Source organism: Micropterus dolomieu, linkage group LG01, assembly GCF_021292245.1.
Source record: "Micropterus dolomieu isolate WLL.071019.BEF.003 ecotype Adirondacks linkage group LG01, ASM2129224v1, whole genome shotgun sequence".
Taxonomy (NCBI): Eukaryota; Metazoa; Chordata; class Actinopteri; order Centrarchiformes; family Centrarchidae; genus Micropterus; species Micropterus dolomieu.
In genome coordinates this window covers 40,983,605-40,996,981 of record NC_060150.1, presented here as the reverse complement: position 1 = coordinate 40,996,981, position 13,377 = coordinate 40,983,605, and the positions used below count along the sequence as shown (strand labels likewise).

Genomic DNA, 13,377 nt, shown 5'->3' with positions numbered 1-13,377 from the left:
GTTGACATTTGTGGTTCAAAGTGAAGTATCTTAACAACTATTGTTTGTATTACCATGACATGTGTTAGTCTCCATAGAGGCTCACTTCGAATGATTTTGGAGATCCCATCAGTTCATCGCTTTCAATTTTCAATACTTTGGTTTATGGACCAAATACCTGCAAAATTTCCAGCTTCAGCTGTACTTTGTGTTTAGTGCTAATTAGACAATGTTAGCATGCTAACACACTAAACTTAGATGGTGGACTGACTAAACATTATGCCAAGTTAGCATTTAGTTCAAGGCCCTGCTGTGCCTTAACACAGCCTCATAGACTTGTTAATGTAAAATAAATAATAACCTAATCTGTCTAATCTCTACATTGTCCTGCACACTAAGAATTTGGTATTCATAATAATTTGATAAAAGTATTTTTTCTGTTCCTTTAGAGATGGAAAGTTATACTGCGCCATGTCTGGACAGGCTAATCATGACTTCCCAACACATCTTTAATAAAGTTGATGATTTCCTGCCTATACATATCGTGTGGTTCCTTTAGCAAATCCCAAACAGATAGTACTTTGTGTGTACTGCTGTTTTTTTGAGTGTAATTAATACCATTGTCTTGTACACAACTGATTTTCGATGCTGACCCCACAGTTCTCTGTTTTGCTGATTCTGTACAGCGAGCTTTTTAAAAACCTGCAGTTTGCATTTTGTGCTCTTCAGAAGCCTCTTATCAGTCTTCAACTTCTGCTGAATAGTAATAAAACCTCAATATGCTGTTCCCCGAAACACACATTTTGACCTTCAGATCAGCATTCTCATTGGTGCTGATATTGAGGGAGTCTCTCATTATACAGTAAGTACTATTCAGTTTTGGAAATGATCAAATTTGCATGCCGACAAACTCTTCTGTACACAACATTTTTCAAGCAGGCTGTGTGCTGTTGACCTATAGGCTGACAGCTGCAGATGCCCATAGCACTCACATTTTATCACAAACACTGTCTTGGCTCTTTCATATTCAAGGCAGGTATAGGTTTCTGTTTATAAAGCTCCTCTGTTAAAGTTGCCATATCTTATTTTGTTTATTGGCTGCGGTATTGGAGTTGATCACACTTGCTCTGAGTGTGGGCTGATCTCTCTAGCTTTTACATTCTGCACTTCATATTCATGGAATAAACTGCAATACATCCTGTAGTTTAAGTGTTGGCAAAGATGGGACAATTCAATGATCTTATAACTAATCTTATTAATTATCAGCTCGGTAAAGGGCTGGGCAATATGGCTGAAAGAAATATCACAATATAAATAAATTTCCCATATGATGACGCAGCAAGGGTAGGCTAAATCTGAGGTTCAAAGCTCATTCTCGACATTCACGAGCAGTTAAGAAATCAACTTTTATTTTGTGATCTTTTAATTTAATATTAACTAATATTGTTTTCTTGCACTAGCTGTATCTGTTTTAATATCTTGTATTGACTTGCTCGCTGTTTTGGCCTCTTGGCCACTTACCTGGTTAAATAAAGTAAAATTAAATAAAAAAACTAAAGATTATTTTCATTATCGATTTAATGTGCAGACTACTTCCTTGATTGATCAGTTAATTGTTTGTCTTTTAAAATGTCAGCACCTAGTGAGAAAATTACAGTTTTTTTAAATCCAAGGTTATGTCTTTAAATGTCTTCATTGTCCAAACAACAGTGAACAACCCAAAGATATTTTTTTGTGGTCACATACAGTAAGGCAGCAAATCTTCACATTTAAGAAGCTTGATCAAAGTAAGTTGTTTATCAAAACAGTTGTCAATTCATTTTCAGTCAGTCGACCGTGTTGATCAGTGAGCTAATAGTTTCCACACTTTCCAGATCACATGATCTTCACCAGCAGGTGGAGTTGGATACGTCCATTTCTGAGAACTTTAAGGTAAATTTTACGGCGGTTCTTTGAGTGCTCGGTAAAACAGAAATTCAATCTACAATTCCAACTACATTTGCTGATGAAGATCATGTGATATGATCAAAAATTCTGGAAGAGCGGTGAGAGGGTTTTATCAACACACAGAAATGAATGAAACTGATGTTCAATACAATGAAATGTGTTCCACTGTAATGCATCAGAAAACATTTATGTCTCATTGTGTTAGTTTTAATATCAAACTGTGAGTGTTCTCACATGCACATTATTATCCTGGTTTTATTCCACAGATGTTTCTGTACATAGAACATGAGAAATCTGGTTATTCATATCCTTGTATACATAATTTTAACAGTATCCTGGTTTCTGATCCTTTGTGCACAATTATGTATTGATTTATCACCATGCCATTCTGTACCAACAAAGACTAATCAGAAACCTGGATAAACCTGGGCAAATCAATTTGGTATGAAAGTATTAAGTGCAAGGTATATTGAAAATATAGAAACATGTCAGCCATGTTCTCAATTTCAGTCTTTAAAATCCTGTAAAACGTTTCTAAATTCTGTAAAATGCTGCGTTTGACTGTCTACCTGGCTTCTATGAAAGACAAATATTAGTGAATGAAAAAATCTTCTCAGAGTCACACATAATTCCTGCCTCATACATAAAATATACTATTTATTGATTTTTGTCACATATAGAATCCATCACCAAAATACAACTGTAGCATAACTTCTGTACACATAAGTACAAATTCATGATGTAACATGATGCACTGCCGATATAAAACTTTTCCATTTGCAGCATGTTTAAGGGAGACTGCATATGGAGCCTCTGCCCACCATAAGTATAATTACGCTCCTAACAGGTGTTCTCCAGCACACTGAAACCTGCAATCCGTTTTCGAAGCAGTCAAAGACATGAGCACAATACAAGCTCATAATTTTAACATACCATATATGAAGGAATCCTTGGGATCTTAAGAATTTCACAACATCTGGAGCTGGGGATGACTTTTTAAGGATGTTTTAAAAAAGCCTAAACCTAGGACAACTATGAAAGTAAATTGTATGTCATTAGACAGTAAATGGTTGGTTTGCTCTCCACACAAAAAAAAATGTTGAGGAGAAGAAAAAAGGGCGGTGTGAATATCGTCCATCATCTCAGTCAGTGGATGTCATCATCATCAAACAGATCCTCAAAATCTGTTGAAGGAAAAATACAATTATTATATTAAAGTTACATAACAGCTGGAAAACGAAACACTGGCCATATTTCAAGTGTTTCTGCAAGCAAGGCATTTTCTCATAAAGCATCGTGCTGGGTGGAGGGGCGCAGGTGATAAAAGGATCTGGGAGTGCTTGCGGAGTGCCCTTCCTGTGGGTCTGATAGTTTGTGAGGTCAGAGGTCAGCAAGAGAACTGTATGAACAGGCATGGGAATATGTGCCACATCCTCTGTTACTGCAGGTAATCTTCATTTAACACTCACTAAGATCCAGCTTAAAGGAAAATAAGCTTGCATTTTTTAGTGAATGTAGGAATTGCTTCTCCTATATAGCCACATGAAGGGCCATGTGTATGTTTTTACTTTGTTTTGCTGCGACTTCAACTGTTTTCATTGACTTTGCCTTTTTAGAAATAGCACTTTTTATATTCTTTGTGATAGACAGAAAATTTATCTGCTACTATTCCGATAATGGATTCATCATTTTAGTCATTTCTGAAGCAAAAATGCCAACAGTTTGTTATTTACAGCTTCACAAAAGGAAGAATTTGATGTTTTCCTTTTGCACATATGATAGTAAATTAAGTATATGCGGTTTTTGGACTGTTGGTCAAATAATACAAGACATTTTAATACATCACCTTGGGCTAACCTTGGGTTCTGTATGTGTGTTTGGAGCTACGGATTTAGTATGTATTGTCATTTTGAACTTGTATTTTTAACAATGAATACAATTACCTGCCCAGGGACAGCAGACAGAAATCCACTGTCACTAGTAGCTAAATCTGGTACAAAACGTTTATTCTCCTTGTGTGAGATTTTTGTACATAGTCCCTGACAAATAAATGTAATAAACCTTTAGGCACGAAAATTAATTGAGAAAATATTCAGCAGAATAATTTTTGATGAAATAATAATCATCAGTTGCAGCCTTATTGTTTACCTAGTAAAATAAGAACAAAGACTGCAACGGAATATTATTTTTCATTTTCCCCCCCCGATACATTTTTTGATCTGAAAATCACAATCACATTAGACAAAAGGGCAGCAATCCATCACAATTGAGAAGTTGGAACTAGAGTATTAATCAATTAATCAGCGAATCATTACAGTGCTAATAAAAACTTGAAAAAGTGAACAAAATAAATAAAGGAATAAGGGTGCTACCAGGCAGGTATTCACATGCAATGACCGACCCACACAAAACGTCCAGACCCTGACTTTTCCTGAGATTTAATAAGAAAAATGTAAAAAGAAATTTTGAGTGATTGCCCTATGCTTTTATGTAAACTTTACATAGTGTTCTATTGTAGTGTATAAATAAAGCTTGCTTACTTTTGTACTGTTTGCAGTCTACATACAGTACATTGTGTGCAGACTTCACACAAGAATTTGCACCTGAGTTTGTTATCCAGACAGTCACAGACTGCGGTTTTAAAAGGTGTCATCAAACACACAGAACATAGAAATCAGACAGCACATGACAGAAAAACAACATTTGGCTCTAATTAAAGCCTTCCCCAAAAAACAAAACACATTATCTAAAATGAAAGACAGGTATGCTTGGGTGATGCTTCTGTCATGTTCCATTCTGTCATATGGCCGACAATATGCAGACGCCCAAACCCTTGGCATTAATATCCTGCTTTAACAGCATTAGCTCAACTGATACGGGATTTTTGAGGCAGACACCAATATCAACATCTAAAATTTTGATATGTTGGCAATATTTATCAACAAATAACATACACAAACATTTTAATAAGGAGCCCTTAAATTCATGCTTTAAAGACCACAAGATATGTATCAAGTGGGACATTTTACATTGGAAAAATAAACTTGACAGTGCCTCAAAGACTGTACTATAATTTCTTGTAACTAATCAGCAGACATATCCGCTGGTACCAATATCCCTGCTTTAAGTCATCTCAAAGGTGTTGGGTGGGGATGAGGTCAGGCCTCTAGACGTGCAGGTCAGTCATGTTGTTCCACACTGAACTCAGAAAACGATATATTTTTATGTACCTGCTTTGTGCATGATGAAACAAACTGTTGCCACAAAGTTGGAAGAAACTATCACTGTATGCACTATGGCATTTCGACTTCCCTAAATAGAACTAAGGAGCCACAGCACCACACCTGTATATGGTTGGTGGCATCCACATACCTTTGGCCAATAATGTATGAGTTATTAAATGTCCAGTCTGGTGTTTCTGTACACTGACAACCCATATAACCTCTAAAACCTTCAGATTTCAACTTGCCTTGGTTAACTTAACTGTGAATAAACTAGAGCAGCAAAAATAGATTATTTTACTCAATTTTAACTTTACAATAATTCAAATTTAAAACACCATGCAGGCAAATTGAAAGTGATTATGAACGTGAGGTGGTATTGTTTATGCTGTAATTTAAACCAAACAAACATTTCCAAAGAGATGAATTTGTGTTTGACTTGCAGTAACAGTTCAGTTTTGTGTCAGCATGGTGAGTAAAAGTTTTGTAAACAGCATGAGGACTACACCTAAACAATCGAGAGGGATCCAACTACAGACCTCCACTCCATATTGTACATCTAAATCACACAAATTACAGAATGTACACGCGTGTAAGTTAGGTTATTTGTCATTCTACAAAGGTAACGTTAGGCTTCAATGTTAAGAGCTAAGTAGAATAGGATCAAATAAATTTTAGGAATTAGCTGCTAGTTTCCCGTTACAATGTTATAATATGTAAATAATTAAATATAAATCAACGACAAAAACCCTCCCCCTATGTCTACGTGATTAAACTTTATAATATTTGTAGTTTTTGCGTGTATTTCCTTTCCTGACCGGCCTGACAGTGGAGGTGGCCTGAAAGAGGAGGTCTGTAGCGGAAGTGGCCTGACAGTGGAGGTCTGCAGTTGGACCCTCTTGAAACAATCACAAAACACTAAAGTTATTTTTCCCACAGATCTGCTGTAGCCTGAATATTTCTAAGCAGTGTGAAACAACACAAATTAGCACAAGCAGCTTTACTTTTGTGACTGTGAATGAAGTGAGCCAGTGTTTAAATGAATGAGCATTAAAAATCCCTTTAAAAATGTAGGCCAGGGGGATTGGAAGCTGCGTTCAATTTCGCCGAGAGACAGTTAAGTGGTACACATCTCAATCAGAAGGGAATAAAGCCTGCCACCCTAAATGAGCCTCATACAAAGCACATCCCAAGAGCTCCTGCTGAGAAGCCTGCGTGGAATCTGTGTCGCATATGGCGAGAAGTCACTGCCGTTTGATGTAGCAGCGCCTCGGGACAGGGTTCACACTACATTATAAAACACAGTGTGTAAAAGGGGGGTGGGGGTACAAGGAATGTTTTGGGGCCAGTAAAGAGATTCCCTGCTGTGGAACCAGCAGTACTCTGACGCGCAGAGGTGAAACAACATTATGTGCTAATAGAGTGAATCTGCTCTGACTGACAATTTCCTACTTGAAGATGACTGACTCCTCCTCAGTTTACTCCAGATTACCTGTGTAGAAAAATAATTTGCATCGGTACACATATTGGTGAAATCCTGTACTAGCATCATTACAACCAAAAGGTGTTTTAAGGCTCTGTCGAGAGGCGAAAGGGTGAATCAACACCTTTCAGAAAATCAATACAAACGTCAGCGACTGCACACTGTGTCAAGTCCACAGATCAGATTTAAATTCTGGTCTCTGTGGTCTTTTGTTTATATGTGGGGGGTTTGTGTGTGACACGACCCTCTCCTGCTGAGTCCCTCCAAACAAATACCTACTACAAGACATCCATTTCCTGAAAACATTTTTCCAGCCAAATGAAAATGTCTCCATGAAAAAGATCCCATTGTATAAAATCTGCTGAGCAGTCTGAAGTCCAAAGTTTGGAAGAATTAATTTAGCAGAAAAAGGACAACTCAACAGAGAAATTCAAATTATATATTCAATGGTGGTATAAAATGAGCAGTGGTACCACCGACCTTGCTACTTATTAGACTGTATGGCATCCAAATAGAAGAATAGAGCACTGATAGTAACAAAGCAGTAAAAACGAGGCAAGTACCAACCCTAACTCCTCCCAGATGAAGGCAATAACTGGAGTGATAAGCTTCTTCATCTCCAGACACATGAAGCATTGATGAAATGCAGGATAAGCTCCCAGTCTGCAGTGTTTCAATCAATCATTTGTCTTTGGGGTCTGCCCCAAATATTGCCCTGCTGTGTATCACTACCCATTGTTTAGTACTATTGGTGTGATAGAACATTTGGCTCACAATATTTTAAAGCTGGGGTAGGCAATGTTAGAGAAACCAGCTCCAAGTGAAAATTTCAGACGGAATAAAATAATCAGCCAAGCTTATTACAGTCCTGCAATAGCCACTTATGCCGGACAATTTGTGTGTGTGTGTGTGTGCGTGCGTGTCAGAGCATTTGATTTAGTGACTGCTGTCTTGATGTAAAGAGAATTTTAAAATATATAATAAAAATGCCTCTGAAATAAATTACCTGATGCTCACTTTAAATAGCTGACTTAAATATGGTTTGCTTTTATTTTGTGACCACCATCACATACAATTAAATAAATAAAATTATGTCAAATCTGATATAAAAGGTAACTGAATCTTAGCTTAAATTAGCTTTACACTACAGTACATCAGATTTTTACAAATGTATGTGTCTTTTTTTAATTTAATCAAAGAACATATGTATATGTATAATTCATACTCACAGGAACACTGAGTGGAGCGGAGGGGTCGTCACATATAGCCTGACAAATATAAAGTATATACACAGCCCTAGCCCTATTAAAAAGGGGTATATTTTCTTTGAAATAGATTACTGTATAGATAAGGCCAGTGGTATATACAATATCTGCAGATACTATGGACTAACAATAACAATAAAATCAGTATTTCCTCAACATTTTATTAGGGGTTCAAGTAGACTGTTTGGTTTTGGTGTTGAGAATGACAGCTTGTCCGGTGCAAAGGTAAGGCATGGCAAATTGTATATGTATATAAATAAATCGTTACCATTAAAGAAGTCAGAATGAACTGCCTTTTCATTGGCAGCCAGGTCCATCAGCAGTCCTGTGCTTCCCCCAGCCTGCCAGACAACAAACATGCAGCTCAGAGGCACAAATTTAAGCCACTAAAGACAAAACCAGCCTATGACCAAGTTTAGATCAATAAGTCATTATAGTTTAGTTGTGGTCAAACATAAATCTGCAGACAGTTTCTTTTGTACTCCTTTATGATGGTCTACAAACTACAAAATGAGAAATCTTATTTTTGAATCACCACTTTTTAATTTTGCTGTTAATCTCCCTGTTTTCATCCCAAACAGCATACAGCTTGTTTATCCAAAAAGTCTGCCTTTTGTTGAACTTTGTTCAGTTTATCATCCATTTTGTTAGGCTCTTCCTAATTACTTAAGAATTGTTAATTTTGCACTTGGTAAAGTGAAGTTGTTAGGTCGGGGATATACTACAAAATATCTGCTTACTTTACACTGTGATGTGTCTTACTTAGGATAACTTATTAATAAACAGTGGAGGTAAAAACAGTCAAGTCTTTTACTTAAATATAAATAGTAATACCACAGTGTAAAAGTTTTACAAATAAAAGTCCTGCATTCAAACTCTTTCTGAGGTAAGAAAACTCATCTCAGAATAATGTTAAATTTCTAGATTATAATTATTATTGAAGCATTATGTTTAATGTTTAATGTTGCAGCTGGTAAACTTCAAGCTAATTTTATATTGTTTTATATACTGCTTAACCTATAGGCTAATTTTTGATTTATATTTTGTATTAATCTAAATCTGCAACGTAGCTAATAACTGAATCAATCAAAAACATTAATATGTAATGCAGTAAAAAGTACTACTTCGGTACAGTATTTGAGTAAAGGTAGCATACGTTAGCGTTTGAAGAATTAGCTCTTATTCAGCAGTTGAAGTTATTTATGAAGGTAAAAACCTAGAAAAAAAAAAAAGAAGAGGAAATTTAATTTAAAGGCTGATTGTTGCGTAGGCTAAAGCGTTAGCTAGCTACTTAGCTAACAGACCTCATCCAGATCAACGTACGGCCCCGCGCCCTCCGGAAACATCTCATCCACTGCTGGTTTCATGGCGGCCGAGTTTGACAGATCCTTTAGTGGCATGGATGAACCAACCCACGAGGTATTATCGTCAGATTATCATCAAATTCTTAGCTAGAGAGACAGCCAAGAGACTGAAGTGCCGAGTGAAAATAAATCCGACGAGAAAGTCAAGTCAAGACACAAAGGTTCCGCAGCACGTTTGAGGTAAGTCAGGCTTTCACTAATAAAACTGTGTCATCAATAATATAATGTACAAACGTGTTCATATTTACGTAGTCCAGAAGTAATCATTGTTTACCGAGGCAACCGGTTTGTTTACATGTAAACATTAATTATTAACATAGGATACTTATTAAGTATTTTCATTGTTTTGTTTTTCCAAAGGGGATTTGAGCTGTTGGAAAATGCTACCAAAAGAAAAAAAAATAGGCCTACATTGTTGGGAAGTTAAAATGTATGCACTTTGCACCACAAGATCTTTCTTTCCTACATAATTATGACATGTCCCATACACTACGACTATATATGGCTTGCAGTTTAGTATAGCCTACCATATGTTTTGTATATGACAACCTTAAAGGCAAACTGACTCCAAAGCTTTGACTCTAAAGCTACTTATGGGTAAAACTGAAGGAAAAATCATGGTTCAAAAGATTAACATTACATCACTTAAAAAAACACTATATAAATAATGTATAAAATAAAAAGATTGATAGCAACATATTTTAATACATTAAATAGTAAACTGGATCGTTTTACAGGAGAAGTTAAAGAAGAAAGAATACTTTTTTATTTTTGACTTTATATAAGTGTGCATCCCGGGGTCTATAGAAATCCTGAGCTACACACTGATGTTGATACAGTATGTTTCCATGAAAAAGGTGCAGCGACAGAATCAATGAAGATTGTATGAAATAAGTTTCACTGACTCTTAATTAGATGCTTTATGTTTCCAGTTTGTTATAAACATCAAATTTATTAATATCTTCCAATATGATTCTATTGTTTTATACTATAAATGAACAGCTTAAATGGCTAAAACTTTGCAGAACATTTCTGCTATACTCAAAACACCCTCACACACCCCCTACTTAATGTAATGCACAGTATAAGCATACAGTTATTTTGTGCTATAAACATTTTTATTGTCTGATACATATAAACAAGCTAAGATTAGTCTACCCTCTTGGCCACAATCACCATATTTCTCGGAAACAGATGATAAAACACCTTTTCCCTCCCATCAACTACAGCGCCATCTTGTGTTGCATTTCCATTGCTGCTCAGAGAGTTTTGTCACACCCTTGCTGTTTGCTGGCAATCATCCTGCTCACATCGATGTTGTTGTTGGCGAAGATCTCCCTGGCTTTCTCGATGGTGGAGTCCGGCAAGGTTCGTGTTCGGCCCAGGATCCAGGCAAAGTCAACGTGGAAGAGCCTCAGGACATCCGTGCAGGAATACACCAGGGCTGAGTTCACGTAGTCAGTGGACAGTATCCAATATGGGGAGTAGGGCAGGACTGTGGTGTTCAGGAGCACAGAACAAGATCAAAAGCAGATCACCTACAATGTTTTCTCCTGATGTGATACAAGGAGAACTCTGTCTAATGTGGCAGTTATTGTGTATCAAATGTCTCACTCACCGTAGGAATAACTTATTCCCAGCTTGGCCGGATTCTTCAGATCCTCTATGACTCCAGTCCCTTCGATTTTCCTCAGCTCTCCTTTTCTGTTTCATTCCAGACAATCACATTTCATGTTTATTTCATGGAAATATAAAACATGCAAATATTATCTCCTGACTGCACATTTGAAAAGAATTTGAAAGAAAATGCAGATAGGACTCACAGTATTTCAGAGCTGACCACTCGAATGGAGTTGTCTGTCGTCAAAGTGAAATTGGTTTCGATGCAGCGTCCCTTCTCAAACTGGGCCGGCAGTTTGCCAATTTCAAACCATCTCCCCATGAACTGTGAAGGCAAAAAACACACATGAGTTCAAAGACAATTCAGAACACTGTCAGGAGAAAGTATGAATAAATTTACATGCATTAAGTGGCTTCAGTAAAATGTACAGTGGGTGTCCTATCAAACATATTCTTTACCACTGGTGGAAAGTAACATTTCCTCATTTAAGTACTCATTTAAGTACTGTACTTTACTTGAGTAATTCCATTTTATGCCACTTTACACTTAGGCTCCAAAACATTTCAGAGGGAAATAATGTACTTGTTCTGCTCCACTGCAAAACAAGCCCTGCACCACTTTATTTAAAAGCTTTATTTACTAGTTACTTTGCATGTTTGTTTGTTATGAACTAAACTACCAATCAGTATAGTACTTAAAACTAATTCCACTTTGACTAACTTCAACAGTGAAATGCTGCTTAGACATTAATGCATCAGGAATGTTTACACCCCATTTGACATTTATAAATAGTATATAAACATTTAGTAAATGTTTTGTAACACACTTTAATGTAGGAGTAAACAGATATAAGGACATGTTATGTGTTTATTAATGTACAATGAACTATTAACTTATCTTATGAAGACATCATTTAAATTATACAACTACATTTTACTATGTTAACTTATCTGTTTATACACCAACCTCCACTTATGGGTGCCCACAAACTTAATAGATACATTAATAAATGCTGATAGCTGCTTACTACTACATTATAATGTGTTATAAGCCAGTTCTTAAATGTTTATATAATGCTTGTAAATGCTAAATCCTTTAACTTACTCTCAGATCATCATTAAACGATGGTAACATGATAATATGTGAAGTTGTCATCTATGCTAAAGTATAATTATTAGAGGCTACTTGCTTTGGCATAAAATGAAATAAAATATGAAACTATATACTTTACATTTTTTACACATTTTGTAAAAAAAAAAATCTAATTAAATAATTTCCAATAAAAACGTGTAATCTTGTGATCTTACTGGCAGCAAGACATTCAAAGCAGAGGTTAACATGAAAAAACATTGTCTAAATTTTTCCTTTTGAAATGGTACAGAAAGTAGAGAGGGCACCATTTTGTCATCCACACACCATCATGAGACAGTGCTGGACTCTGGACTCTCTATTTATTCAATATATTCTGTGCAAACTAACTTTCCTGGTACCTGTTTAAGGTTGAAGGCCGGTTGAACGTCTGGTTCTGGACATGGTCCCCAATGGGGCACCTGAGCCCTGATGAGCGGGAGGATGAATGCAAAAACCAGAACAAAAGATAACTTCATGGTCGAGGCCCTTGTTACCTGCAGTAGTTTGTCAACCAAAACATTCAAATGAGCCACTATGGAAACAAATAAGAGAAATCTGACATAACAAATAAGCTATAAGCAAAGGTAACTGATGAAAAGCAAAAAAGTTATTTTAAATTTAAATTACAAGACAGATGTTTTTACACAAGAAAATACTCAATATAGGCTAATGAACAGCATTTATCCTCACAAAAAACTTATAAAATTAATTAGTGAGTGAACCATTTTATCATTTACATACTAAATATCTTTTCCTACCTCTGTGACCTGTTGGTTTAGATATATGTTCTCTCCCTCAGACAAACTGGTAAATGAATTGGAGACGTTGCTCTCTGGGAGATTTTGCAGCACTGCGGCTCTGTGTCATCAATGGCTGTCTTTGTGTAGAGCCAGCTTTATTTCAGACATGAAGTGAACAATTAGCAAAGTGGAGTCATGGGGGACATACCAGTAGAAATGTTATAAAACAATCCGGATGTTCTCTCTGCCTTAGAGGAGATGGATTGTGTTATTTATACGTTTTTTATTTCTGAGGATTTATTTAAAAATATTAATTAGTCCAATAATATTATATCTCGTTCACATCACAGTAGCTTACTTTCACATTTGACAGTTCAGGCTTTAACCTTTTTAGCCACGTTAGCAATGCGGCTCTAGAGATAGCAATGCAAGTTTGTAACCATTTTGGACCAGACTGAAATACTGTATCTCAAATACCATTGGATAGTTCGCCAGGACATTTTGTACAGATGTTCATGATCCTCAGAGGATGACTCCTAATAATTTTGGTGATCCTCTGACTTTTCCATCGAGCACCACCATGAGGTTGACATCAATGGTTCAGAGGGAAATGTCTGAACAACTAT

The 13,377-nt window shown here is 36.3% G+C and overlaps 2 protein-coding genes across 2 annotated transcripts; both read right to left on the bottom strand.

Moving 5' to 3' along the window:
* Positions 1 to 2,555: 2,555 nt before the first annotated feature.
* On the bottom strand, positions 2,556 to 9,390 carry LOC123978332 (COP9 signalosome complex subunit 9-like). The gene is made up of 3 exons (XM_046061585.1): positions 9,200 to 9,390; positions 8,164 to 8,236; positions 2,556 to 3,110 (listed from the first exon to the last, which is right to left on the bottom strand). Exons 1-3 carry the CDS (start codon positions 9,293 to 9,295, stop codon positions 3,073 to 3,075), a joined length of 207 nt encoding a protein of 68 aa, XP_045917541.1. The 5' UTR covers positions 9,296 to 9,390; the 3' UTR covers positions 2,556 to 3,072.
* A 612-nt stretch (positions 9,391 to 10,002) lies between these two features.
* LOC123973876 (apolipoprotein D-like) lies at positions 10,003 to 12,860 on the bottom strand. The gene is made up of 5 exons (XM_046054234.1): positions 12,770 to 12,860; positions 12,371 to 12,505; positions 11,083 to 11,204; positions 10,878 to 10,963; positions 10,003 to 10,754 (listed from the first exon to the last, which is right to left on the bottom strand). Exons 2-5 carry the CDS (start codon positions 12,485 to 12,487, stop codon positions 10,519 to 10,521), a joined length of 561 nt encoding a protein of 186 aa, XP_045910190.1. The 5' UTR covers positions 12,488 to 12,505; positions 12,770 to 12,860; the 3' UTR covers positions 10,003 to 10,518.
* Positions 12,861 to 13,377: the final 517 nt, after the last annotated feature.